Source organism: Podarcis bocagei, assembly GCF_964188305.1.
Source record: "Podarcis bocagei genome assembly, chromosome: 2".
Lineage (NCBI taxonomy): Eukaryota > Metazoa > Chordata > Lepidosauria > Squamata > Lacertidae > Podarcis > Podarcis bocagei.
The window spans coordinates 89342791-89367228 of record NC_138126.1 but is presented as its reverse complement, the minus strand read 5'-3'; the positions used below and the strand labels follow the sequence as shown (position 1 = coordinate 89367228).

General features: G+C 46.1%; 1 protein-coding gene and 1 long non-coding RNA gene across 6 annotated transcripts in view; one reads left to right on the top strand and one right to left on the bottom strand.

The window, feature by feature from the left end:
• Window positions 1–24438, top strand: part of PRKACA (protein kinase cAMP-activated catalytic subunit alpha) — a 61212-nt gene that overhangs the window by 26370 nt on the left and 10404 nt on the right. For 4 of the 5 annotated variants that reach the window (XM_081181662.1, XM_081181665.1, XM_081181663.1 and 1 more), the window contains exons 2-4: window positions 19738–19799; window positions 24033–24161; window positions 24248–24346. In XM_081181662.1, coding sequence (XP_081037788.1) covers window positions 19738–19799; window positions 24033–24161; window positions 24248–24346 — 290 coding nt within the window. Of the gene's footprint in view, window positions 1–6189; window positions 6334–19737; window positions 19800–24032; window positions 24162–24247; window positions 24347–24438 lie in introns of those variants that run through there. The other variant, XM_081181664.1, reaches the window with a different exon arrangement.
• On the bottom strand, window positions 1845–5975 carry LOC308580330. Its single transcript, XR_014004805.1, has 3 exons — window positions 5784–5975; window positions 3870–4306; window positions 1845–3439 (listed from the first exon to the last, which is right to left on the bottom strand). It is a non-coding gene; the product is annotated as an uncharacterized lncRNA (long non-coding RNA).

The following is a 24438-nucleotide window of genomic DNA, read 5'->3' as shown; positions in this document are numbered from 1 at the left end:
AGGACCAGTTGCTTCTCCAGGTTTCCTAAAGCCCACCAAAGCCTTCCCATGCCAGTTATATAGAGCAGATGTCAAAGGGACTTGTAATTTGGGCAACACATGTTGTCTCTATTCCCAGGGATTCCCTTCCCTCAGTAACAATCAGATGCATAGTTAAAACCTGTGCAGACTTGGAAAGGTTGGCAGCTAGGTAGAGCTGTTTATGAGAAATTCCTGCAAGATTTGTGACGTACGCATTCAGTGAGATGAATTATGTTCCCAAGTGTAAATATGTTCAAGTGGTCTGGTCCTTTGCTTCCTAGGTCTTGGTACTGTTGATTTAAGAATATTGATTTCTCCCACTGTGCTTTAGGCTCTAGGACAACTTGAAAGATTAGTTTGCCTCTCTTGAAGACAAGGCATAAAGCAGCAGCAACCCCACTTCTCCGTGTGGCCTGGTTGATGCGAGGACTGCATATTATTCTCATGGCAATTGTGCATCTAGTGTTGCAGGAGAAGTGTGATTGGTACATGCATTGAATGGTTATCTTGTTAAATCATAGTGCAAGAAGGCATTGAAGTTAAGAATCCTTACTTTTTGTAGGAAGGCTTGCTGCTTTTTCTCTCCCTCTCCCTGCCCCCTTTCCCTTGTACCTTCCCTATCTTATGCTATGGCAAGTTCACAACACTGTGGAATAGAATGCCCCTTTGAAGCCTAAGTTGGGCTGGCACCCTCGGCTCTGCAATAGCTGATGGGCAAGTGCTAAACAATAGCTGGTGGGAGGTGCTGTTTGACTCACTGCTTGCCTGCTAATTTTGGTTCTTAGCCTGAATCGGCTGCAGTTTCCTATTGAGCGCAGCCGTGTTAGGGACATGGCTGGCTGTTCAATCTATTCCCAGGGAAATTGATTAGGGTCACTGTGTTCTGGGCCTCTGGCAAAGCTACTTTGTCCTTCATCTTCTAGACCACTGGGGCATTGTGGTTGAAGGGTGGAAAACCAGTGTCTCTCTCCTGTAGGTGGGCCTCTTACAGAACATGACAGACTGATATGAAAGCAACCTGTAGCTGAGATAAAGGCTTCAGGATTGAAGAGAGATGAGTGCTCAACCTTTTTTCTCTGGGTGCTGTGTTAAATTATTCTGACTGCACCTGCTTTCTGCTTTGATACTTTTTGTTCTTGCAATATGTCTCAAGGTACCTCCTCCAGTATCTAAAATGTCTTCATTCTGCACATATAACTTAGTGGAAGATGTTCTCAATGAGCTTCTTGCCTTAATTTTGTAATTTTGATGCTTTGCTTTAGGGTCTTATAAGCACAGCAATAGAGGGGCATGTCTGTTGTCATCCACTTTTGTCACCTACTTCCTAAAGCAACTGCCCTGTACTGTATTTGCTACTATCAGTAATTTTTGCCTGCCTAGTTGAGGACTTGAGCACTTAACATTGCCTGTCTTTGAACCTCATCTTTGAGGTAGTATTGCAAAAGGGCAAATTACAAACTCTTTGATCATCGTACCACTTACCAACAAAACTTTTGTCTTTTTTGAATTGGGCTACATTTTATTGGTCAGTTTTATGGTGACCAAAGCAGCATTGGTAGCAAAACTTGGCCAGAAGAAAGATTGATTAGCTAGATTTGAGAAGCCACCACCCTCTCAAACCCCTTGCCTCTCCTCCTCAGTCCACACATCTCACCAGCCCTGCTTCATGCCTTCCTCAAGTGCTTTTGCTGGCTGGAATGCATCCTTGAACTGTGATGATCCCACTTCCTCATTGGGATGGAGAGATGTGTACTTTTGCATGGTCAGCTTCTGCATGATGTGGCTTCTGCATGGTCAGAATGCAACCTCTATACAAAGGTAGTAAGAGCTGCATCTGTCGCTCCACCTACTTCTTGCTTCTGGTCCTGCTTCCTCTCTGGAATACATCTCTTGGAAAGCTGCTCAAGAGGGAACAAGACTCACGTTCAAGTCACTGCTCAACCATGAAGCTCACTGGGTTGTCCTAAGCCAGTAGCTCTTCCTGCTTAACTTACCTTACAGGGTACTTAGGAGGATAAATGCGGAGGGAGCAGGGAGAACCATATATGCTACTCCCTGGCCTTCCTTGAAAAATGGAGTATAATTTAAAAGCAACTGTATGGCAGGAATCTTTCAGCCATAAAGGTAGGAGTATTATAGTGGGACTGGGTGGGAGGTAGGAATGGAATGGTCACTTATAACACTGCACCTATCCAGTGGCAGGTGCTGGTAGTATTTGCTCAGCCCCACTGCACACAGTAGTAATAGCACCAAAGACTCCTATGCACGGGAAGAATTGCTTTTCCCAGGCATAAATAGTAAGTGCCATCACTGGCAAAGTGCAGTAACTCTTGGAACAGAAGCACAGCTTCTGAGAAAGGCATCTCAACTGCACATGACACGAGTTGCAACTGCATACTCATTGCATAAAAAAAAAAAAACCATTGAAGGGCCCTAACAAGAGACTTGTGCTCTATAGGCTCTTAAAAAAAAAAAAAAAGAGCTGCGTACAAGCAGATGATCATAGCCAGTGCTAAAGCAGTGAATGTGCTTTGTGGAGCCTCTGCCCCCTGCCACTGCCCACAAGCACAGAATGGGTTCTGTGTGCATAGAACGCCAACTGGTGACTATTCTGGAAGTGAGCCAGGGGCTGGCAGCTTGAATGCCAGTGTTGAATGGTGTCATTGTTTCTTATTGATACACCTGCCCAAGAGCCATAGATTCTGGAAATGCAAGAGAATGAAATTTGCGAGGAAAAAACAATGTCCAATCTTAAGTGAGAAAGGGAGCAGTATTATGATAGAAAGGGTTTGGTGGCTGCTGAGAGGAGACAATGAAGACAGCGAGAGCAACAGCAAAACTCCAGATTCCTCCACTGAGCATGTAAGCTTCCACGTTGGCTGCTCCCAGGACTGGACTGCACTAGCAAAAAAATTCCATATCAAGTAGAAGTACAAAAGCACTTTTGCCATATTTTAAATGGAATACATAAACAGGGTTCTTACTTGTTCTCAACAAACTTCTCCTTCAGAAAGTTGAGGAAACAATGAGGGACATGCTATTTTTAGATCAGAATCTGACTAATAGGAAGGAAATGTTTGAGTCTGTGAAAACAGTTGGCTATGTAAAAGAAAGTAACTATGAACTGCTGAAGTCCATGATCCTGAAATAGGAAGAGGAAGGGCAGCAGAATAGCAATGAATGTTTAACAGCTGAAAGCTTCAAAAAGAGCATTAGCTTTTTGAAAAGTGTTGGCTGGAAAAATGTTTTGGAAGGAGAATCTATGATAGCAATCAAAGCCTGATGTTCTTTCCTAATATGATCAGGGCAGGAAATGGGACCTCCAAAACAAAGTTGAAAGGAAGTCAACCTACCTTAATATCTGGCTCTGACTGATGGTGCAAATGGGGGCATCTTGCATTGCTTCTACTGTCTGACCCTTAGAGAAAGGGAGCTCTGTTATGAGAAATGCAGCTGCCTGGAACACCTGTGTTCTCCATGATTGCAAGTCATCATTTGGTGTGACATTCTTGGGGTCTTCTGGGAATCTCTCTTGTGCCAACCCTAGGCATTTTGCTGCCTCAAGTGGAACCCGAATTGTGTCGACTAGGGTCAGCATTTTAAAATGTCTTTGCCACCTATTCAGATACAGATTCTTGCCTTCATCCATCTCTTCATCACTGTCCCTTTGGTGCCACATACAGCAGAACTCTACCTTGTTACATGGTAGGGATGGTCATGATCCCCCCCCCCCTTTTGGAGATCATAAATTCTAAAAAAGATGGCATGTAGTGCTCAAACAATTTCAGACCAAATAGGTTTAAAAAAATGTAACTGTGCCTGCAGCACTAAAGGAAACCATTACTCACCTTGGAACCTGTTGGTAATTGGCCTTCTAGGGTGGTCTGATCCATCAAGAAGTATGCCATGCTGTTTTGTCTCCAACTGTAGTCCTTTGCACTACTTTACAGGTGAAACATTTCCATGTGTGTCTGAAGGTTGGAAGGATGTTTGCCATGTCTGAAAGTGGGGTATAAATATATTTAAAAAATAAAAAATTGTCCAGTAGCACCTTAGAGACCAACTACCGATAAGTTTGTTCTTGGTATGAGCTTTCATGTACATGCAGACTTCTTCCGATACCTTGTGAGGTTGATGGACTTGCATTTCATGGGGCTCAATGTGGTACCTTCCATGGTTCTAGATTCAGGTAGGTGTTGGTCTGATGCAGTAGAAATATATAAATTAAAAATTGTCCAGTTGGGTAGTCACCTTCCCATTGAATAGACTTCAGTAAGAAGTGCTCCTGGCTAGCCTGGCCCGCTCCTGAAATGAAGAAACCAAGGACTGACGCCATCAGTTGTTTGATGGTATCTCCCTCCCTTCCAGTATTCTTGGAGCCTGCTGACCATCATTCCGTCAGATGCATTCAGAACCTGGCACTTTCAGACAGAGCCTCCTTCCCATATGCTGCCAGAAATCATTGGATGCTCTTCACAGGGGCTATTACAAAATTCTGAGACAGACTCAGAACAGCTGATGCTCGAAAAGCAAAAGCTGGGGGGGGGTGTTTGCTTTTGATTCATCCTTGCTTATGAGATGCTCTGAGAAGGTTGGGCTGATCTTTGAGCATCCTCTGTATGGAGGTTATCTTTAGCTCAGCTACTGAGCAGTCATTCCTTCTGAAATCACTGTTCTGCTTTTCTCTTGAGAAATTAGTCCAGCTCTGACTTGAGGGAGCAATGTGAAGCCTTAGGCCTTCTGGCATCTCATTGTACTTGTGCTGGATAGGACTGCTTTTATCTCCTCAAATATATATGTGTGTGTCTATGTTGTAGATTTCATTCAACTTCGTATTTCCACGTGAGTACTGCTACTATCTCTAGCTACTTCTGTTGGGCCACCACCTCAAGAGAGTCCTGTGCTGGGTAGCTGCATATGCTTAATCTTCTAGTAAATTGGCAATTGTGGTGTAGCTGTCATGCCTTATTATCTCACTGGTCATCACTTGCAGGCCATGTAAACAAGCCTCTCTCCTCTCATCCCTTGGTATTTTCTTTTGGATTAGGAGCTGCTCTTGTATAGGTTACTTTAAGCCTGTGTTAACCTGTTTCTATTAACGAAAAGAGACACAGGGCTATCTGTTCTTGGCAAGCATGTGCTTGAACTTGCTTTCTGTTCTGGTGTTTGTTTTTAGGATCTGATCTGGGGTGGCTGGGTTAAGAGGCGATTCCTTTTCAATCTTTGGGGCTTCCTCTCTTTTTCAGCAGCCGCATGACACTTCACTCACACACATCAAAGTAAAAACCTAACAAGTAATGAGGGTGAGTGAAGCAGGAGCTCATGGTGGAACTGAGATCACTAATGGCAGAATGAAAATCTCACGGCTGGGCTGATAAAATGTTTTCATTCCGAGGGAACAAAAGGAAGGGGTTTCTCTCGGCACCAGCTGGAGACTTGGGCTTTTACTTTCTCTGCTTACTTTCCCCTCTTAAGGAATAGAAAAGAGATGTATAGTCACCACTTGAAAACAAGCAAGTGCACCGCTACCTTTCCTCTTTTAATCTGGAAAACAAGAAGGGTGAGTGCATGCAGGCTGGTCTTTACAGGGCACGGGGGGAGGATCTACGGCAGCCTTTTGTGATAGGCTTGTGAATGAGCCGCCTTTGGTGACTGGCAGTATCTTTCTCGCCGCCACCTCCTCCTCTCTTTCTCTTTGCATTGCCATCCCCTGCCCCCCTTCTCCCCCCCAGCATTGTTTCGTAACCAGCTGTCCCACTTACAGAACAGTTGTTTCTGGACTTCGGGGAAGTGTTACACTGGGGGGGGAATGGTTTGCACAGCATCTGCGATGACTCTCTCGACCTCATCTCTAGGCAGAGGCCACGTTGGCATGGTCTAGTTCAAGCCTCACTCCACTTGGAATCTCAGGAGCTCCGTGTATGGTGGATCTTCAAGGTGGAGCCTGCTGTGTCTGAATAAGCATCAGGTGTTCCAGAGGAGCCTTTCCAGGTGCTATGGTAGATCACTCCTGCTGGCTATAACGGTGGCCTACACTGATGCAGTCGAAGGAAAGGGAGAGAAGGCGAAACAGGCGTGCCCTGGAGCTGCGCTCAGCCCTTTGCTGGCTGGGGACTCTCTTTCGCTTCCAGGAGAAGTTGAGCTCCAGGCGGGGGCCGTGTTTGCTTTTGCCTCCAGGGGCAAAGTCCCCCATGAGCCGTCGGGTCAGCCCTTCCCCGCCACCCGTTTTGACCTTTTAACTGTATGGTTGCAGCTACGGAAACAGCCAGGTCACCAGGTGGACCCTTGGGGTTGAGGGCAACCGAATGGATGGTAAGGAACCACGGGGTCCTGGGTGGGTGAACGGACTGCTGTCTGCTTTCTCCCTCGCTCCCTGTGTTTATTAGACAGCTGCTTCTTTCAAGAAATGTATGGTGAGAAAAGGGCTCTAAAGACAAAGACATACATGGATCTATCTGTGACGCTGAATGTGGCACAGTAAATTTTTGAGCAGATGGGTTTGTACTCACATGCAGCCCCCACAACAAATCAGCTCTGACTGTCATAGACATATGTAGAAACTATTTAAATGGTTAGCCTTGGGGGAGTTATTCCTGATGAATTATGTTTCCACTAACTCCAGAATTTATCCCCTTTTATTTCCAGTTAAAGAACCTTGAGCGTTGAACAAAAGATGCTCAGAGCTGCTGTTTTCTCTCTAAGGGTACCATTTTTGCTTTATGAATTTGCAGCACGTCGTAGTTTGAGCTGAGCTTTCTTGCTGCTATTACCATCCTAATTGCTGTTTTAAATGCTTATATGAAGGAAGAATCTACCAGTTTATTCTAAGTAGTAGATTCAAAGCCTCAAAAATCAAAGGTGTTGGCACCATAAAGAGTAAGGAGGGTCAATTAGGAGAAGTCTTAAGGATCAACATGCTCAAGAGTGTGCTCCTTGCTGACAAGCCATCTAAAGCAAATTCTGATAACTTTCACCCATTCCATTGGACATGGTTGTATTTAAATAAAATGTCTAGCCCTCAAGGTTGTGATGAAGTATCAGAAATAGCTGTTTAGATTCTGATAAACACTTAGGATATGGATGAGTCTTGAAGCAGGTTCTCTTGTTTCCTGGAATTCTAACATTTTATCAGTATTCCAAACTCATGGGAGTGGCAAGGGTGGAGAAGGCTCATCATTTGTGGGGTAGGAGGGAAAGGTTAAACTTCCCTCTCTTTTTTTTTTTAACTGACTGGCTTCCTAATGGTGCATTTAAGTGTTACATCTAATTTGGCTTTCAGTGACAAATGGCAGGTGAAAACATTTTCCCCTGGAAACCTATGCCTGCTCACTTTGACCACTGGTCTTCTCTAGAGGCCTTTCTTTCTCCCCCATTAATGTCTGTTGTTACACCTTCTGACCTGGTCACTACAATCTCAGTTACAGGGTGATGGGCAGCCTATTGGTGAAGAAACTGCACCATGCTTTTTCTCAGAAACACTGTCCTGTCACTTATTAGGACCATGTTCACAGATGTCATGGCTGAGCTGAGATGTCATGAGACTTCCTGTTTCAGCCGCCAAAAAAAAATAGAGCCATTGTGATGTAGTGTTACTGTATTGGACTTGGACTGGGGAGACCCTGGGTTCTAATCCCCACTCAGCTATGAAACCCACTGGGTGACCTTGGATCAGTGACTCTTAGCCTAATCTGCTCACAACTTTTGTTAGTATAATTGGAGAAAGGGGGATAATAGAATTGTGTATGGTGCCCTGAGCTCCTTGGAAGAAGAGCGAGATATAAATGTAATAAGAAATAAAAAAATAAGTATTTTACATCCTCAAAAGTATCACAAGCAAAATGAAATTTGCATAAATCTGTCCCATGGTTGATTCCAATTGCAGGCATTGGTTTACTGGTCATAGGATATTTCTTAGAAGTGTTGAGGGCATGAGGTTATAGAACCAGATTACCTGCACTTGGCTTAGAAATTAAGGGCACATGCACACCATACATCCCAACACACATTTAAATTGCATGACTTTCCCAAAAGAATCCTGGGAACTCTATTTCTCCCCCCCCCCCAGTACCTTCAACTACATATTCCAGGATTCCTCGGAGGAAGTTATGTGCTTTAACTGTGTGTTGGTTGTGCTTCAAGGGTATGGCATGGATCTGCCCTAAATCTGCCAGTCTGTATCCCATCCTTTTGCTGACTGGCTTTCTATACTAGAGAGATTACAATGGCGTCTGTTCCTGTTTAGCCACTGAAAAAGACAGGAGAATGCAAGGCAGTGTATTGAGAACATCGGGCTGGCCTGTGCTTGCCTATGGCCAAGGCTCTTAGGATGTTTAAGATCCCTCTGAGATAACATACAAGTTACGCACCAAAGCCAACACTTGCCCCTCAAGAGACTTGTTAGCCAAGTGATGATGCTTTTTTGTTGTTGTTTTGGAAACCTTGTGAGGAGGGAGGCCCCTTGTGTTGGAGAATATATTGGTTTCCGTCTCCAGTTGCTAGCAGTGCAGGAGCGAGATTAAATTCTAATTTCATATCTGAATTAATGCTGAAAAGACCCAGAGTGATAAAGTGGTGAAACAAAACCAGTAAAACATTAAATGAGGAACATTGAGGTGGCAATGTTCAGATGCAGCAGATCAGTACAAATAAGAATCCCACGCAGACTGCTTCCCTACAGTCCTGCAAAAAGATGTTTTCCTTGCATTTCTAAAATGTCACTGTGAAAATCATTGCCACACTTCTTCTGGGAACTCATTCCAAACCTGCTGGAAAGGTCCTGCTCCTTCCAATTGAAGTTTAACTTCTGGAAGATGGGGATTTTTATCTGGGCCCAACCAGAAGTTCTAATGGGAGGCTAGTGTATGTGTGTCAGGAACACAGGAAGCTACCTTCCACCAAAGCAGACAATTGGTCAGTCTAATTTAGGGATGGAGTCCCTGTGGCCCTCCAGATGTTGGACTCCATCTTCCATCAGTCCCAGCTGGCATGACCAATGACCAGGGATGATGAGAGTTGTGGCCCAACAGCATGGATGGCCACAGGTTCCCATCTCTAGTCTATACTGACTGGGAGCACCTTTACAGGATTTCAGACAGGTCTTTCCCAACCTACTTGGAGATACTAGAGATTGAGCCTGGAGCCTTCTGCATGTAAAGCAGGGGTGGGGGACCTGGGGCCCTCCAGCTGTTCTTGGACTTTTTACTCGCATCGGCCCCAGCCAGCATGGCCAGTGGTAAGGGACAATGGGAGCTGGAGGTGAGCAATATCTGGAGGCCCAGAGGTTTTTCAGTTGCATGTGCCCTATTGCTATATGGGTGTCCCCCCTACTTAGGCAGAGATTATGTTTCAGGGCCCACGCACATAAGCAAAAATCGTGTAAGTGGGGAGCACCCTCTGAAAAGCCTCTGAACGCCTGCTTTCCCCTGCTCTCCAGCTCTCTCTACAATGCAGACTAAAATATCAGCTCTGGGGCTGGTTGGAGGCTGGAGGACACGCAGGCAAGTAGTGGTGACGGCTGTGGCTGCTGCAGTACCCCGCCCATCAGCTGTTAGGGAGGGAGGCTGTGTGTCTCTTTGGGGCTTCCTCCGCCGTCACTGATGTCTTTTTCAGGCTCTAGGGAGGGTCTCCTCACAAGCAACAAGGACTGTTCAGCTCTCTCCCACGATTTCCTGCTTTGCATTTTTTTATTTATTTCCTGGCACTGCATGTAGATGTGTTTGTGTACAAGTTTATTGCCTGTAGTCTTTTCCCCCTTGTATGGCCAGAATGCCTAGTAGCCTACAGTTACTTCAGCTTCCCTTCTGATAGGGAGTGCAGTTCATCTCCTTGAGCAGCCTGGACCTTGTTTTTACTCCATGCAGAAGATACCATCTGCCTGGGAATGCAAATGGTGCCATACCAACAATTATTTGAAGCATGTGTGGTTCCACAAAATGTGTTCCGTCAATAACACTGGGGCTTTTATTCCCTAGTGCAGCTTTTCTTTTGTATTCCCTTCCATTTGTTTATTCTTAAGGCGTTTATATGCGGCTTAATCATAAGCATTTCCACCAAGTATTTTCCGAGAGGACTGTGACCTAAGCTGCAGAGCAGCTAAAATAGCATTTGGAGGTGGCCTTCTCCATAGGAAGCACAAAATAAGGTTTTTTTAAATATATATATATATATATAGCACGTCCATCATACGATGCTCTAATTTGCCATGCTCATGTAAATCATATGCAAATTGTATTTCATGTGGATTAGCACTGAACTTTCAGCTCCTGCAGCTTTTCTCGAGGTGCCCCTCTGTTGAAGGTGCTCCACCTTGGCTGCTGCTTTGCTGATCTCCGAAGTGCAGAGAGAAAAGAGGTGAATTCGTGTGTCTGATGCGAACAGCTTCTGCGTGGTGAATAAGCCTGGTGGGAAAACTCTTTGAGGACGAAAGCGTGCATGGTGGAGATCGGCACAGTTAAAGAGAGTGCCTGCCTATGTTGCTTGAGTGCCCTGCGCTCAGTTTATCTGCCAGCAATGCAGCCTAGTAGTTGTGTTTTGGATACAGTGGGAGAAGAAGGAGATACCGGAGGCTTTGAAAGATTACTAGGGCTGCATCTCTATTAGTCCCCTATGCTCTGGTGTTTATCTTGGCACAGGTCAGTCTGTGAGGCTCTTGTGCAATTGGACATGGTCGATTAGTTCCATAAACTGGATTCAGGGAGTCAATGTGAATAGAAAATGCCTTCATCGGGTTCACTCTTTAAGGGGTGCTCTCAGCTCAAATGGTGTAATGGAGAGTTATTTCTGTGGCAAGAGATGCTTTTAACACCTGGGGCTTTGTCGTAATGAGGCAAATGGTGTGTTTCTGCTCTTTCCCCCCTGTTGCTTCTATTCAGCCAACCAATTTCTTGTTCTGTTGTCATCTGCAATTCTGGCTGCAACAGCAGTTGAAGATGTGTGGGGAGGGGAGCATAATTAGGAAGGGAAATGGCTGGAGAATCCAACCCCCTTGGGCCAACCCAGTCTTGTATACAGCATACTGTCTCTCGCAGCAGCTAGCGTAAGAAACCTATTACAAGAAAGGTAGAAGAGCCCTCTAGTGGTCATAGAAAGGATATTTTCACACATATATTGGGTATCTTAATCTGCAACAGAAATTTGCTGAAGCCCTAAAGCTGGGGTGGGGAGCCTGTGTCCCCCAGAAGTTGCTGGACTATAACTCCCATAATCCCAGACCATTAACCATATTGGCTGAGGCTTATGGGTGGCCCACTTTAACTGATTCCGCAGCCCCGCCCTATGCACTTCAGATCTCATGAAGGCAACCGTCTTAAAGGAAACAAGGGGCACCCAAAAATAAAGTAATGATTTCTGCATACTCAGAGGACTCTCTGGGAGACATGCAGAAGTATGTAAGTTTCTGAGCTGAAAGAGAGAACAACTTTTTGAAAAGAGAAAAAAAGCACGGTGGGCATTTTAAGACCTTTGGAATGTCAGTGACATACAGAAAAATAGACTATTTACTGGTGCAGTTCATCTCTGTCGGAAGAGGGAAATTCTAGGTTCATGTTGCACCCCAAAAGTAAGAGGTGCTGTCTTTTTGCTGCTAGCCTCTTCTGGGAGGGGGTTGGGGGCCAGGGTGGGGGCCATGCTGCTGTTGCTGTCCATTTACAGCAATGTTAAAATCCTGGGTTTCCTTCATTGTTTTATGTGAGCAGCTCTTAGTTCTGCCCTGGAGGATGGAAAAAGTGGGTCAGATTGGAAGTTGGGCATGCTGCGTTAGTCTAGCAATTATGTCTATGGCTGCAGGCTGTTGAGCCATAGAATGATGGTGTCAGTTAAAAGTGGCAAGCAGAGGGGGAGGTTGGGGGATGCATGCCATGAGGCTAAAATATTTTCACCCTATATATTCCTCTATTTTGGTAATTAAAAAAAAAAAAGGTGCTCGTACTCATGTCTTGATAAAAGTGCTGTGGGTACCAGCACCAAATGGCTACCTTGGCAGCAAAAGGTGCCTGCACTCCATATTGGTGAGTGCTGCCTTCCCAGAAACAATATATGCACACATTCATACATATATCTCAATAAAACACTTGGGTTCAGGATTGGCAACCAGCCTTGAACCCTGGGCAAGTTAGCATTTATAGCAGACTCGGGGAATGTTTATAACATGTGGGAAAGCAAAAATATGTGAATCTTGAATAGTACTGCTGGCCTCCTGTTTCAGGCTATGTGGAACCCTGAACATTTAGAATTATTTTCTCTGTATGCCCAAGTAGCTGAATTAAATCCAAAGGTGTGCCAGATACATTAAAATTGAGAAAAGGTGAAGCCCATTCCTTTGTTTTTCAGATCTAGCAAAAAGATTGTAAAATGCTGACCTACAGCTCCCATCATTCTTGACTGTTCCTGACCATTCTGGCTCAGACTTACGGGAATTGGAGCCTAGTGACACCTGGAGGGCCACAAAACTTAACAGAATTCTGCTGCCTTTTGCAAACTTGCTTCAAAGCGTTCTGGTCAGTGAGAGTGCTTCAGAAAGGAAAGCTGAATCTGCTCTTCCCCAGCCTTCTCAACTCAGGCTGTGGGTACCATGGCCACAGAATACAGCTCTTCACGTTGGGTCTTTGGAAAGGGCCATAGCTCAGTGGCAGAGCATATACTTCTGTGTGCATTGAAGGTCCCAAATTCAATTGCTTGTACCGCTAGCAAGGTTGAAAAAGTGTCTCACCTGCCAGCCTGTGGAGTTGCTGGCAGTCAAGTGTTGCAGGCAGTGCTGAGCAAGATGGGCCAGTGGGCTGATTTTGGCACAAGGCAGCTTCTACTACTTAGAAAACATTTATTAGATGTGCGGGTTCCAGCACAGAAGCCGTCCGCTGCACAGAGTTCAAATAATGGTTTAAAGCAAATCTATCAAATAAGCCGCTAGACGAAATTTCATGAAATGATAGGGGTCATTAGTGTGGGAGATGAAGAAAATGTGGGTAGAGCTTGTTGGGTTAAAAATAGGGCTAGCTGAACATGCCCACGCTTGCCTTGTACTGTAGGGGAGTGCTCAGACTCCCAATAACTTTTTCTTTCTTAAAAAAAGAAATCTACAAAATGGTGTGAGCATTTCTTCAAAGGCACTCTTCAAGCTGGATGATTCAGAAGCACTGCAGAATGGCAGGTGAGCTTCAGAGTGAGCGAGCGCCTCGTGTTCCACATTGGGACACACAAACTCCTGCACAGACACTGATGGGATCTAAATGAGCTGTCACTACTGCCAGTGAGGGCTTGGGGTCATGGTAGAAAGCGCAGTGACGTCATCTCAGTGTGCTGGCGCAGTGGAGGAAAAGCAAATCTGATACTGGGAATTACTATGAAAAGGGACTGAAAATGAAACGGCAAGTACGCCAGGATGAGACTCTGGTATGGCTGTGCTTGGAATGCCAATGTAGTTCTAGTGGCCTGGTTTTGAAAAAGAGATCACAGAAGGGGAGGAAAGTAAAGAAATGGGTGGCTAAAGATATTCCGGTGGATGGGACTTCCTTCGAAGAGAAGTTTAGGCCGCACACTTATTTAGTTCACAAAATTAGGAATGGTGTGAAAGAAACAAAAACATTGGAGTTTGAAGTTCTCTAATACTTTGACAGCAAGTTCAGGACAAATTAAAGCAAGCACTGTTTTCAACTTTATGGAATTCATCCCACAGCTTGGAAGGCCACTAACACTGTCATTATCACTGTCAACTGGAATAGGTTTAGCTCCCATAGATGGGTCTATCAATGGCTGTAGGTCATGGTTTGCAGATGCACTATATCTTTCCTTAGCAGAGGCAGCGAACAGACAGAGGATGATTATTGAAATCATGTCCTAGTTATCAATTTTCCAGGGGTATGTGGTTGGTCCTGGTTAGAGACCATATACTATACTTGATGAACCTAGAATTCTGATCCTGCAAGATTATTGTTGCCAACATCCAACAAGAGGAACAAACAATTACTTGCACTTTCACACTTGTATTACGTTTTTCCAAGGAACTCAAGGTAACGTATGTGGGATTATCAGTTTTTTCCTCCCAGCAGCCTTGTGAATTAAGTTATGTTGCTTGTGTGATTTTCCCCCGCCCCGCCCCACCCCGCAGAAAGACCCCTTCAAAACCATTGAGCTTCATGGTTCAAATTCAGTTATCTAGCCACTACACCACAATGACTCTTACAGTGCCATTTGAAAGCTGGGAGAACAGGAGATTAGCACATCACAATTATAGCCTTGAGCAGGGGTCAGCAGGGGGCTGGTCCTTGTGGGGGGCTGGACTATATTTTTTGGGGGGAGAAATGAATGAATTCCTATGCCCCACAAATAACCCAAAGATGCATTTTAAATAAAAGCACACATTGTACTCCTGTAAAAACACCAGGCAGGCCCCACAAATAACCCAGAGATGCATTTTAAATAAAAGGACACATTCTACTCATGTAAAAACATGCTGATTCCTGGACTGTCCGTGGGCCGGATTTATAAGGCGATTGGGCCGGATCTGGCCCCCGGGCCTTAGTTTGCCTACGCATGGCCCTTGAGGCCCTTGAGGAATGATGCAAGTTCACTGGGCAAGAAATTGTACAGCAGTCAGTAATGATGAGACATGTGGTCCAACACCATCTGGTAACCCAAGAATGAGAGAGGTTGTCTTAAGGAATTTTTTTCCTGTTCCTGGTGGCCTATCTAAATTTTAGCCAAAGTGGTTTTTTAAACCACAGTTTCTCTTATTTGAAATATACATATTGATGAGGCAGTATTGCATCTTTCTCTGATTTGGCATGTAAATGCACATGTTTGGATTGCAATGCAATGTCTTGAGTTTTGTGCGCCATAACTTGGAAGCCCATATTACTAGGGGATATCAGCTTCATTATGGAGTCAGGTGAATGTTCAGGGCTCACTTTTAGGCAAAATAAACTCCCAGCCCCTAAACCACACTCTGAACCTAACACTAAACCAAGGTTTATTAAACTATGGTTTATGAAACCACAGCTTAGTATTTTGTGCAAAGCCTGCCTAGTGGCTTGACTATGGTTTGTTTACTGCTAACAAACCATGATCTGAAGCTGTGGTTCGTTGCTGGTTTATGACCCTTAGTTTGTTGTAATTAAGTTTTGCAACTCTCACCAAGCCAAACACCCTTCCTTAACCATGGTTTGTTTGGCCTCCCCACCCCAGATGCTCACTGAACTACAAAGGCAAGAGTTGAGAGCAGCTGAAAATTGAACCAAACTTTGGAGAAAAACAAGCCATGGTTTGCTTGCTCATCTGTGAGACAACTCATGGCTTGTTTTAACAAACCGTGGTTTAGTGTTCTGTGTGAACCAGGCCTCTGTCTGGAGAACAGAGCAGCCATCAAGAATGCAGAATTGTTCCCTCCCTTTGCCTAGACCTCAAGACAGGGTTGTTGGTTTAGAGTGCAGTTGGAGGCTCTTGGGCATGACGCGGGAGCGACTGACGGCCTGAGGTTAGATGAGATCATAGTGCTCAGCCTGGCCTTAAGGCCTGTGGTGCTCTGTCGCTGTCGGGGGTCCCTCATGGCTTATGGAAGAGGTCAGTGTTCTGGAGATGGGGAGGGGTGATTGCTGCCCCTTTTTGGAGGGGGGCCCATGGAGCTAAAATATAATGCAGAGATGGCCCTAGGAAGGGGGGAAGAGCTGCCAGAATGTTCTTACGTGGCAAAAGAAATCTCCTTGAGGAGTGGGGAGGGGGCTGGGATCTGTGCAGGAAGGTGTAAGCTGGTGGCGCTCTGTAAGTAATGTGGATAAAGCAGGAGACAAAGGGAAAGTAGGTCAGACAGGCTGAGCTGCAGCTCCACGTCTGTTTGTGTGCGTGTCTCGGGGAAATCCAGCCGCTCTGTGCTGCAGCATGAAGGAATTGGGTGGGAGGATTGCTGTGAAGGTTTGGAGTGGGAGGATGCTATGAAAGCATCCCCAGACTGCGCCTGGCCATGTTCCCTTTGTGTCAGGTACCTCTCCTGTAGGAAATAAGAGGCTGGTGCAAAGCAACCTTATTTCAGGGGCTCCTCCATTTTACGGTCTTCTGATCTCATGCCAGGAGAAGCTGCATCTCCATGATGGGAGGGGGGAACTCAAAATGAGCTTTTTCTGGGGGATGCAGGGGCAGACTTAACTCCACATTCTGAACTGGGAGCCAGGATCCCTGGAATCTGTAGCCAGGCTCCATTTCTGTAGATGGTAGCGAACCGTTCAGCAAATTTACCCTGGTTGAGGAGTGCTTGCTTGGCCTTTTCTGCTTCTCTTTGCTTTATGTAGATACAGTCGTACCTTGGATCCCAAATGCCTTGCAACTCAAATGCTTTGGCTCCCAAACGCCGCAAACCCGGAAGTGAGTGTTCTGGTTTGCAAATGTTCTTTGGAAGCCAAACATCTGACGTGGGTTCCGCAGGTTCTGATTGCATGCCGGAAGCTCCTGCAGCCAATTGGAAGCCGCACCTTGGTTCCTGAATGTTTTGGAAGTTGAACGGACTTCTGGAACGGATTCCATTCGGCTTCCAAGGTACAACTGTATATGCTGTGCTTGGCCCCAGTGGATGATGGGATCTTGAGGGCTTAGTTTGTAAGGTTGTTGTTTCATAGAATCATAGAGGTGGCAACTGCCAACTGCAGTATTGTTGATAGGTGGCCATCCAGCCTGCTGTTCTTGATGCTGATATGTAGTTGTTTTTCTCACAGAGTGACCCGAAGAAACTTCCATTGAAAACAATAGCAAAAAACACAGCAATACAATTAAAAGGCAGGTCTGATAGATTCCTAGCCAACACGAAAAGAGGCCACAATCCCCCCCCCCCAATTTAAGGACCCAAAACCTGGGTGAAGAGAAAAGTCTAAATATAGATAAAGATGGCACCAGGTATGCCTCCCTGGGGAGAGCATTTCACAACAGGGAGCCACCACTGAAAAGGCCTTAATGAAAGAGAGTCATCTGCCCCTTCCAAAGCAGTCTGGTTTACTGTTGAACATGTCATGCCATCAGGAAGTTCTTCCTGATGTTTGGTCTAAATCCAGTCCTTTTTCTTGTAGTCTAAACCCATTAATTCAGGTGCTATCTTCTGGAACAACAGAAAACAAAGTTGCTCCATCTATGTAACAGAGGGTCTATTGCATTGCCTCTTGATAGTCTGTTCTCCAGGGTGTAAAATTCACTGACTCCTTCAAAGGGCTTGGTTTCCAGGCTCTTCATCATCATGGTTGCCCTCCTCAGAAAACATTCCAGGAGTGAGGCAACCTTTTAGAAAGTGGGGGTGTGAAAATTGTTTGGGGTTCCTTCCCAGCTCAGCAAGGGGTACCAGTCTAAGAATGCACCCAGCCCCTTCCTAGTTAATCAAGCAGTACTGCTTTGCCAGTGAACACAACCTTTTGGTGTTGGCAGAACGCTGTGTTACATAGATGGAGATGCTGGAAGAGGGAGTTTAGTATGCCAATTCTGCTTTCTAAAGCCCAGCCCTGAGCTACTTCTGGAAATATCCTCTGCCAGAGTCCCCCAAACTCTGGTTTATATCATGACAAAAAACAAAACTAAACTTGGACAATGTTCAGCTTGCATAATACACAGAATTAGCATATAATTATTTGATCACTTTTAATCAGCCAAATTTATTTAATTAACTGATTAGATTATGACTCCAATTGTCTTCAGAACCCGCACAAGTGGTAACAGCATGGGGTATTATTTCTATTGTGCAGCTGGAGTAGAGAGAAAAGGATGGGGTTCATGGGATACAGGTGAATGATTAGGATGTGTTAAGGGTAATTTTCTCTCTCATTTACCTGTTTACCTCTAGATCCTTTAGAAGACACTGAATCCACCTTCCTAAGCTTTATCTTTCTTTTGTGGCCATGACTGCTAGAAACTGTCCAATTTGAGGCAGTCACACCCAGTTGGGTGTTCTCATCTGCAGCTATATTTGACATGTTTCTGTCGGCAGTAGATGGGTTTTAAAGCCCAAAACCTGTTTGGACATGGAGCATTTCCTTGGTTCTGTGAATTTTCTGCTCTCAAGAACCCTCTTTGTTGTCGTGCTTGGTGCCATTACATACCTGTTGCTTAAAAAACCCTGATTATGCAATTTAGAGAGTGTACAACTATCTACGTGGTAGCCTTCCTGCTTTGGATATATGGAGTGTGTTGGAGCACCAGGTAGTTTCTCTTAGACACCAGACTACCTTCCAGGTTGGATCTGATCTTTTGTACATTATAGAACACAAGGTATGCAGTGGTCATGCCATGGCTGCTGGTGTCTGCATACAGGTCATCAGTTGGTTTTCAGTCAGGGTGATATTGGGAGCCCTTAGTTCAGTGCTGGTGGATGTGTGGCTCTCTAAATGTGTATTCCAGCTTCAGCTAGTGGTCAGGGAAGGTGGGAATTGCAGTCCAGCAGCATCTGGAGGGCCACAGGTCCCCTCTTTTCCATGTTTCAGTCACTGTCTCAGCACATGGCAGGTGTTTTCACCATGAGTAGCTCACCTGTGACTGGGAAACCAGAGTCTCTGAGTCTTGAATGATTCCACTTTACCTCTCATGATTGATGTTATTGGCTGAAATCCAGAAGGGCCCGTGCTTCCCCAGATTCTTCTCAGAATTTCATTCCACAGCTCCTAAATTGCTCTTTTAAACTCCTGAAAATAAGTTTGGGGGTTGTGGCATGAGAACCTTTTTGAAGGGGAGAAGCTGCCAGTACATGGAACTGCCAGTCTTGAAAGTCTCTAGTTGTGCGTGTGTGTTTTTGAAACTTGCAGAGCACCTTCTGAGTTGGAAACTGAGGAGAAAATGTGTGCATGCAAACAGATGGCCCTATGGTATTTTAGATGCTTACCGTCAGGGCAGGATTCACCTAATGAACCCCATCAGTAGAAGCTCTGCACAAGGGCTTCTGCATGTGCAACAAGGCTTCCCCCTCTCCCATGTGCACCCTGAAATTGGCTCTAAGGGGTTGGGGAACCCCTAGAACAACATGGAGGGAGGAAGATGGTTCCATCTGGCAAGTGGAAACCCTTACATAGGCAGAGTGTCATGGTGCGGCATTGAATTTCACATCTGTATGACTCCTCAAAAGCCTTGCAAATGAGTGGCATGGATGTGGAGAGAGTGGGGCCTGCCTTCCTTTTTCATGGGTTTACTTATTCCTTGCTCTTGCTTTAAAAGGCTGGAGGTCCCAATATGGCCCAAAGTTGTCTGTGGCTTGCAAGGATTGGGCACAGGTTGGCCCCCAAAAGAAGCAACATGGTGACAGACCTAAAGCTGAGCAGCCATGATCTTTAGCAGAGGTGACCGGTTGCTACTGTATTCTCCAGGCTGGATTTAGGGCTCCAGTGGTAACACAGACTTCTCAGATATTGATTGTGCATATTTCCACAGGCCAGCAGTTGGCCATTTCTCATCTAGAGTCTCATGGCTGAGCCTAAAAGAGGGGGCTGTGTGTCTGCTCTCTGCCCTCCAGGGAATGTTTGCTCCTTGGGAATCCGACTTGTTGAAAGGTGTTGTCTTCCCCTTTCTGGCCTTCCTGCTGGGACTGCATCCTCCGTTCCTGGTGATTCAGCAAATAGGCCCGTCAAAGAAATGAGAGCTGGCAGACTTGAAGGGGACTCCTGTTTCCCAACATAGCCTCTTTGACTCCTAAGGAGTGCTCATCAGCTCAGGCCTTCAGGCAACATGCTCTCTTGTCAATGCTCTTTCTCTGCTTCTGCTTACTTACAGTGAAGGAGTTTCTTGCCAAAGCCAAAGAAGAGTTCCTCAAGAAATGGGAGAACCCGTTGCAGGTATGACACCTCTCTTCTCGTCTTGATATTTTGCCTTCCTTTCTTTATCTAGCCATAGCAGCCTGCGTCTTGTTGCTTCTAAGCTCTTAGGCCTGATTTGAAAGTGACACTGACCTGGTTTGCATGCAACCATCAGCCAGAGTTAGACAACTTATGGCTTCGCAGGAATGTGCATGTGTATTGGTGCACGCGGCTTAAATCGCTCCCATGTACCCTGCTTCCTTTTGATGTGCTGGAAAGAAAACAGACCAGGGTGCCAAGAATACATGTGTAAAGTTTCACATAATACAGGTGTACAGTTTAAGCTCAGAATATGTGTGTACAGTTTCACACAACTGGTGTTGCATTTAAGTAAGGGATGCACTGCCTAACTTGAATGCTATAGTGTGCCGCATGCATTGAAACAACTGCCTTGATATTAAATTCATTACATCTATATCCCACCTTTCCTCAAGCTGGTTTACATAGTTCTCCCCATTTTATCCTCACAGCAGTCCTGTGAGGTAGGTTAGGCTGAGAAACTGCAACTGGCCCATTGAGCTTCATGGCTGAGTGGGGATATGAACCCTGGTGTCCTGGGTCCAGGTCTGACACTCTGGTCACTCTGGCTCTCCTGTACTGGCTGTGTGGAAGCCCATTTGGGTCTGCATTCGCTTGTTTTGTGTGTGTATAAAATGTGACCAGTGTAACTTTTTAAAACGAGGCTTTGGAAGGATCTTGCCAAACCTTTGTTATTGCTGGTTACACCAAAGGCAAAAGTCTTGATGCTGGTGGACATCCTAAATTATCCTGCTGAAGGAATAGGCGCTGAGACAGGTGTTTCAGTCCCAGGGGCGCCGACTTATAAAAAATATTGGGGGGGCCCATACCGGGGTCCTGCCGCTGGTTCGCTCGGGTAGCCGGGAGAACGCAGTTCGAGGTGGCGGTGTTGGGGAGAGACCCTCGCTCAGGGCGCCACAAGACTTGGCGGCCGGCGGCCTATCTGGGGGGTTTTGGAGCGTATTTCGGCGGAGCGATTGGGGAGGAGGGGGCTTGTTGCCGGATTCTTCAGCTGGGCCGGAGATCCGCTGCTGCGGGTCCCTGGGCCGAGTTGTGAGCACGGCCTGCTGAAGGGAGATCCAGCCGATTGCGCGACGGGGACGGCCGGGGCTCTCCGGCTAGGGCGCACGGCTGGCTGGCTGGCTGGCTGGTGAGGGAGCAGGTGGGGAGGAGGCGGGGGTCCTCACTCTCTTAGGAAACGAACCCGCGCGCCCGATTGCCACGAAGTCCGAAGGGTGCGTGTGTGGAATTAAAAAGCAAAAACGAGATACGGGCAGGGCAGGCAAAGAGTTTTCCGCAAGAGGATGGAGGGCAGGTTGAAGAGAAAATCACTCAAGATGAGACAGTCAAATCAGCCATGATAAAATGGGCTCAGGATATTGGGTATAACATCATGTTTGAGGACTGGGAAAGGTTATGGACCACCGGAATGAAATTCACGGCATGTAATGCCTTGAAGGAAAATATTATGAAAATGATTTATAGGTGGTACATGACCCCAGTCAAGCTTGCAAAAATATATCACCTGTCTGATAATAAATGTTGGAAATGTAAGGAGGCTGAAGGGACATTCTTTCACCTCTGGTGGACTTGTCCAAAAGTGAAGGCCTTCTGGGAAATGATCTATAATGAGTTAAAAAAGGTATTTAAGTATACCTTTCCCAAGAAACCAGAGGCCTTCCTCTTGGGCATTGTTGGCCAGAAAGTGTTAAAGAAGGATAGAACTTTCTTTATGTATGCAACTACAGCAGCAAGAATACTTATCGCAAAATATTGGAAGACACAAGATTTGCCCACACTGGAAGAGTGGCAGACGCAATTGATGGACTACATGGAACTGGCTGAAATGACTGGCAGAATCCGAGATTTGGGAGAAGAAACAACGGAAGAGGACTGGAAAAAATTTAAGGACTATTTACAAAAACAATATAAGTTGTATGAATGTTAAAAATTTACACGATTCGGAAACTATAGCTTCAGCAATTAGATTTGGGAAACAGGAAATTATATTTTAAGTAAGAAAAGGTCAAAATCTAAGGTAATACTATGTTTAATTTAAGATATAAGTAACTGATGAAAAGTATGTTATATTTAGAGGTATAGTATTTGAAAAGTACAAAATAAGGTACGAAACAAGGTAATAATTTGCTGATATCTTTATTATAAAGAATGCAGGGTAAGGGAGATGCGAGGAAGTCCAGTTAGTTATATAAAAAATGTGTTGAATGGTTGGTTTTCTTTTCTTCTTTTTCTTGTTCTTTTACTTTTTTCTTCAGTGTATGTTTCTAACTTTGTATTTGAAAACTTAATAAAATATTTATTAAAAAAAAAGAAGAGAAAATCCTTTCGCTTTTCTGGGGCGCAGGGAAGTCTCAGAGCCGGAGGTTGGGGAAGGGACCCCCTTTGCTCTGCCCTCTTCTCCCGTCTTAGATTCGCATGGGGGTCCCCGCCCGAGCTTGCCTGGCCACCGGGCCACACAAGGGCCGCGCTCTACGTGGCGCACCTTGCTAGCCGCGCAGCTGTCCTCCGCGGCTGCGGAGCGGCCCTGCGCCGGTGCCCAGCCCCTCTGGGCGCCCGCTGCGCTGCCAATGACAAGCGGGCGACGTCGCGGGCGGGGAAGGCGTCGCTTTCTTTCCCGATCCTGCATCCTCCCAGTCTTCCAGCCCTTTTTTGGGTTGGAAGCTCGTCTCGTTCGCCCTTCTCCTTTCTTCACCCTGCGCGCAATTTTCCTCCCTCGTCTCCCTCCCCATTTCTCCTTCCTTCCTGACTGACTGGCGGGCTCTGGCTCGGGCTCGGGCTCCGGGTCGGGCTCAGGCTCGGGCTCCGGGTCGGGCTCGGGCTCGGGCTCGGGCAGCCACAGCGTCGGCGGTGTTGGCGATCGGCGGCGCGGGGGGATGGCCCTCCCGGGGGAGCCGGCGCTGCTCAATGGGGTTGCCAAGGAGACAGGCCGGCCGCCCCCCTCCCCCGGCCCGGCGCCCCCCGCCGCGCCGGTGCCCTATAAAAGCCGCGGACGCGCCAAGCGTCAACAGGCAGAGCCAGCGCGGCGGAGGCGCTCTGCTGGAGGGGCGCTCGAGATTATTGGGGGGGCTGAGCCCCCCCAAACGAATTATTGAGGGGGCTCGGGCCCCCTCAAGCCCCATGGAGTCGGCGCCTATGTTCAGTCCCCAGGTTATTCTGGAACTGCCCCTTTTCTAGGAATAATTTTGCAAGGAGGAGAGTGAGGTGTCCAAGATGGAAACACAGGAAGAGAGTCAGCTTTGGATTAGTTTACCTTTTGCAGTTCTAAGACACTTTGGAAGATGTGTCTGACAATAAGGTTTGCCAGTGCCCGGGTTGCTTGCATGACAAGGAACAAATAGTCAAGATCTTTCCAAATTACTAAGCAAGGGTCAGAAGCCCTTCACCTATCACATATGCTCTTTGGTGTTAGCAGACCATATTACAGAAAGGGGAATGCAATCTCCCTCTAGCTGAATAAGGTATTTTCTTCCCTGCAATATCTGATGAATACCTCACTGCTCAACTAACAAGTCCGATGCTTTAGCTTTTCAGCAAATAACTCCCAGAAGGTGACTGCCAAAATAACTGCTTCATGGCAATAAAATGACTGTGTAAATTGGCCCGGAAATTTGGATGCTCTCGCTGTTTTGGCTTGTTCCATTTGCTGCCCCCTACGTAAAGGTGTCATTACATCTGGTTGTATTTTGCAATAAGTGTGATATTTGGGGATATTAGTGTTTTTTTGTCAGGCTCTAAGGCTTAACCTGTTGCTGCTAGTTTCTAGGTTATTACAGATAGTGTAGTGAGTGTTGGGTGTATGTACAGTCCTTTTTGTGGATTCAGTTGGATTTTCTTGCTGTTCAGTATGCAGGAGGATTGTATGTCTTTCTCTCTAAAAACTCTTGCCTTTTGCGCCCCCTCGTGGTAAAAAACCCCAAGAACGCTGCAAGTTTCAGGAAGAAGAGTTGGCACGCCACAGGGATGATCCTCTTCAATAACAGTTGCTGCTTTAATATGGCATGGGAAGACATGGTACTGCCTGAAGGGTTATCTTTAAAATGAAACTAGTAAGCCGGCATTTTGAACCCTCACGGCCACTTAAGGGCCCCCAAAATCTGATAACTAGAGCCTGGTGTCCTTGCCAGATTGTCTTCCTCTGCTTTTTATATTATTATTTTCCAAATCCTTTTTCAGAATACGTCCAGCCTGGATCACTTCGACCGGCTCAAGACCCTGGGTACAGGCTCTTTTGGGCGGGTGATGCTCGTGAAGCACAAGGAGACCGGGAATTACTTTGCCATGAAGATCCTTGACAAGCAGAAAGTGAGTTTGAGCCTGTCGTGGAGTTCTGGGAGTTTGGCAAGAGGGAGGCCCAACTGACTCTGGCTGACTTCCTTTCTGTCTTGCAGGTTGTTAAGCTGAAGCAGATCGAGCACACCCTCAATGAAAAGCGCATTCTCCAGGCTGTGAACTTCCCATTCCTTGTCAGGCTAGAGTATTCTTTTAAGGTAAAGGGTGTCTTTGCACTCTCTCTCCCCACCCCTGCCTAAATATTCCTTCTCTGGCTTTCTGGTCCTCTGGACACCTGCTCTGCTGCATC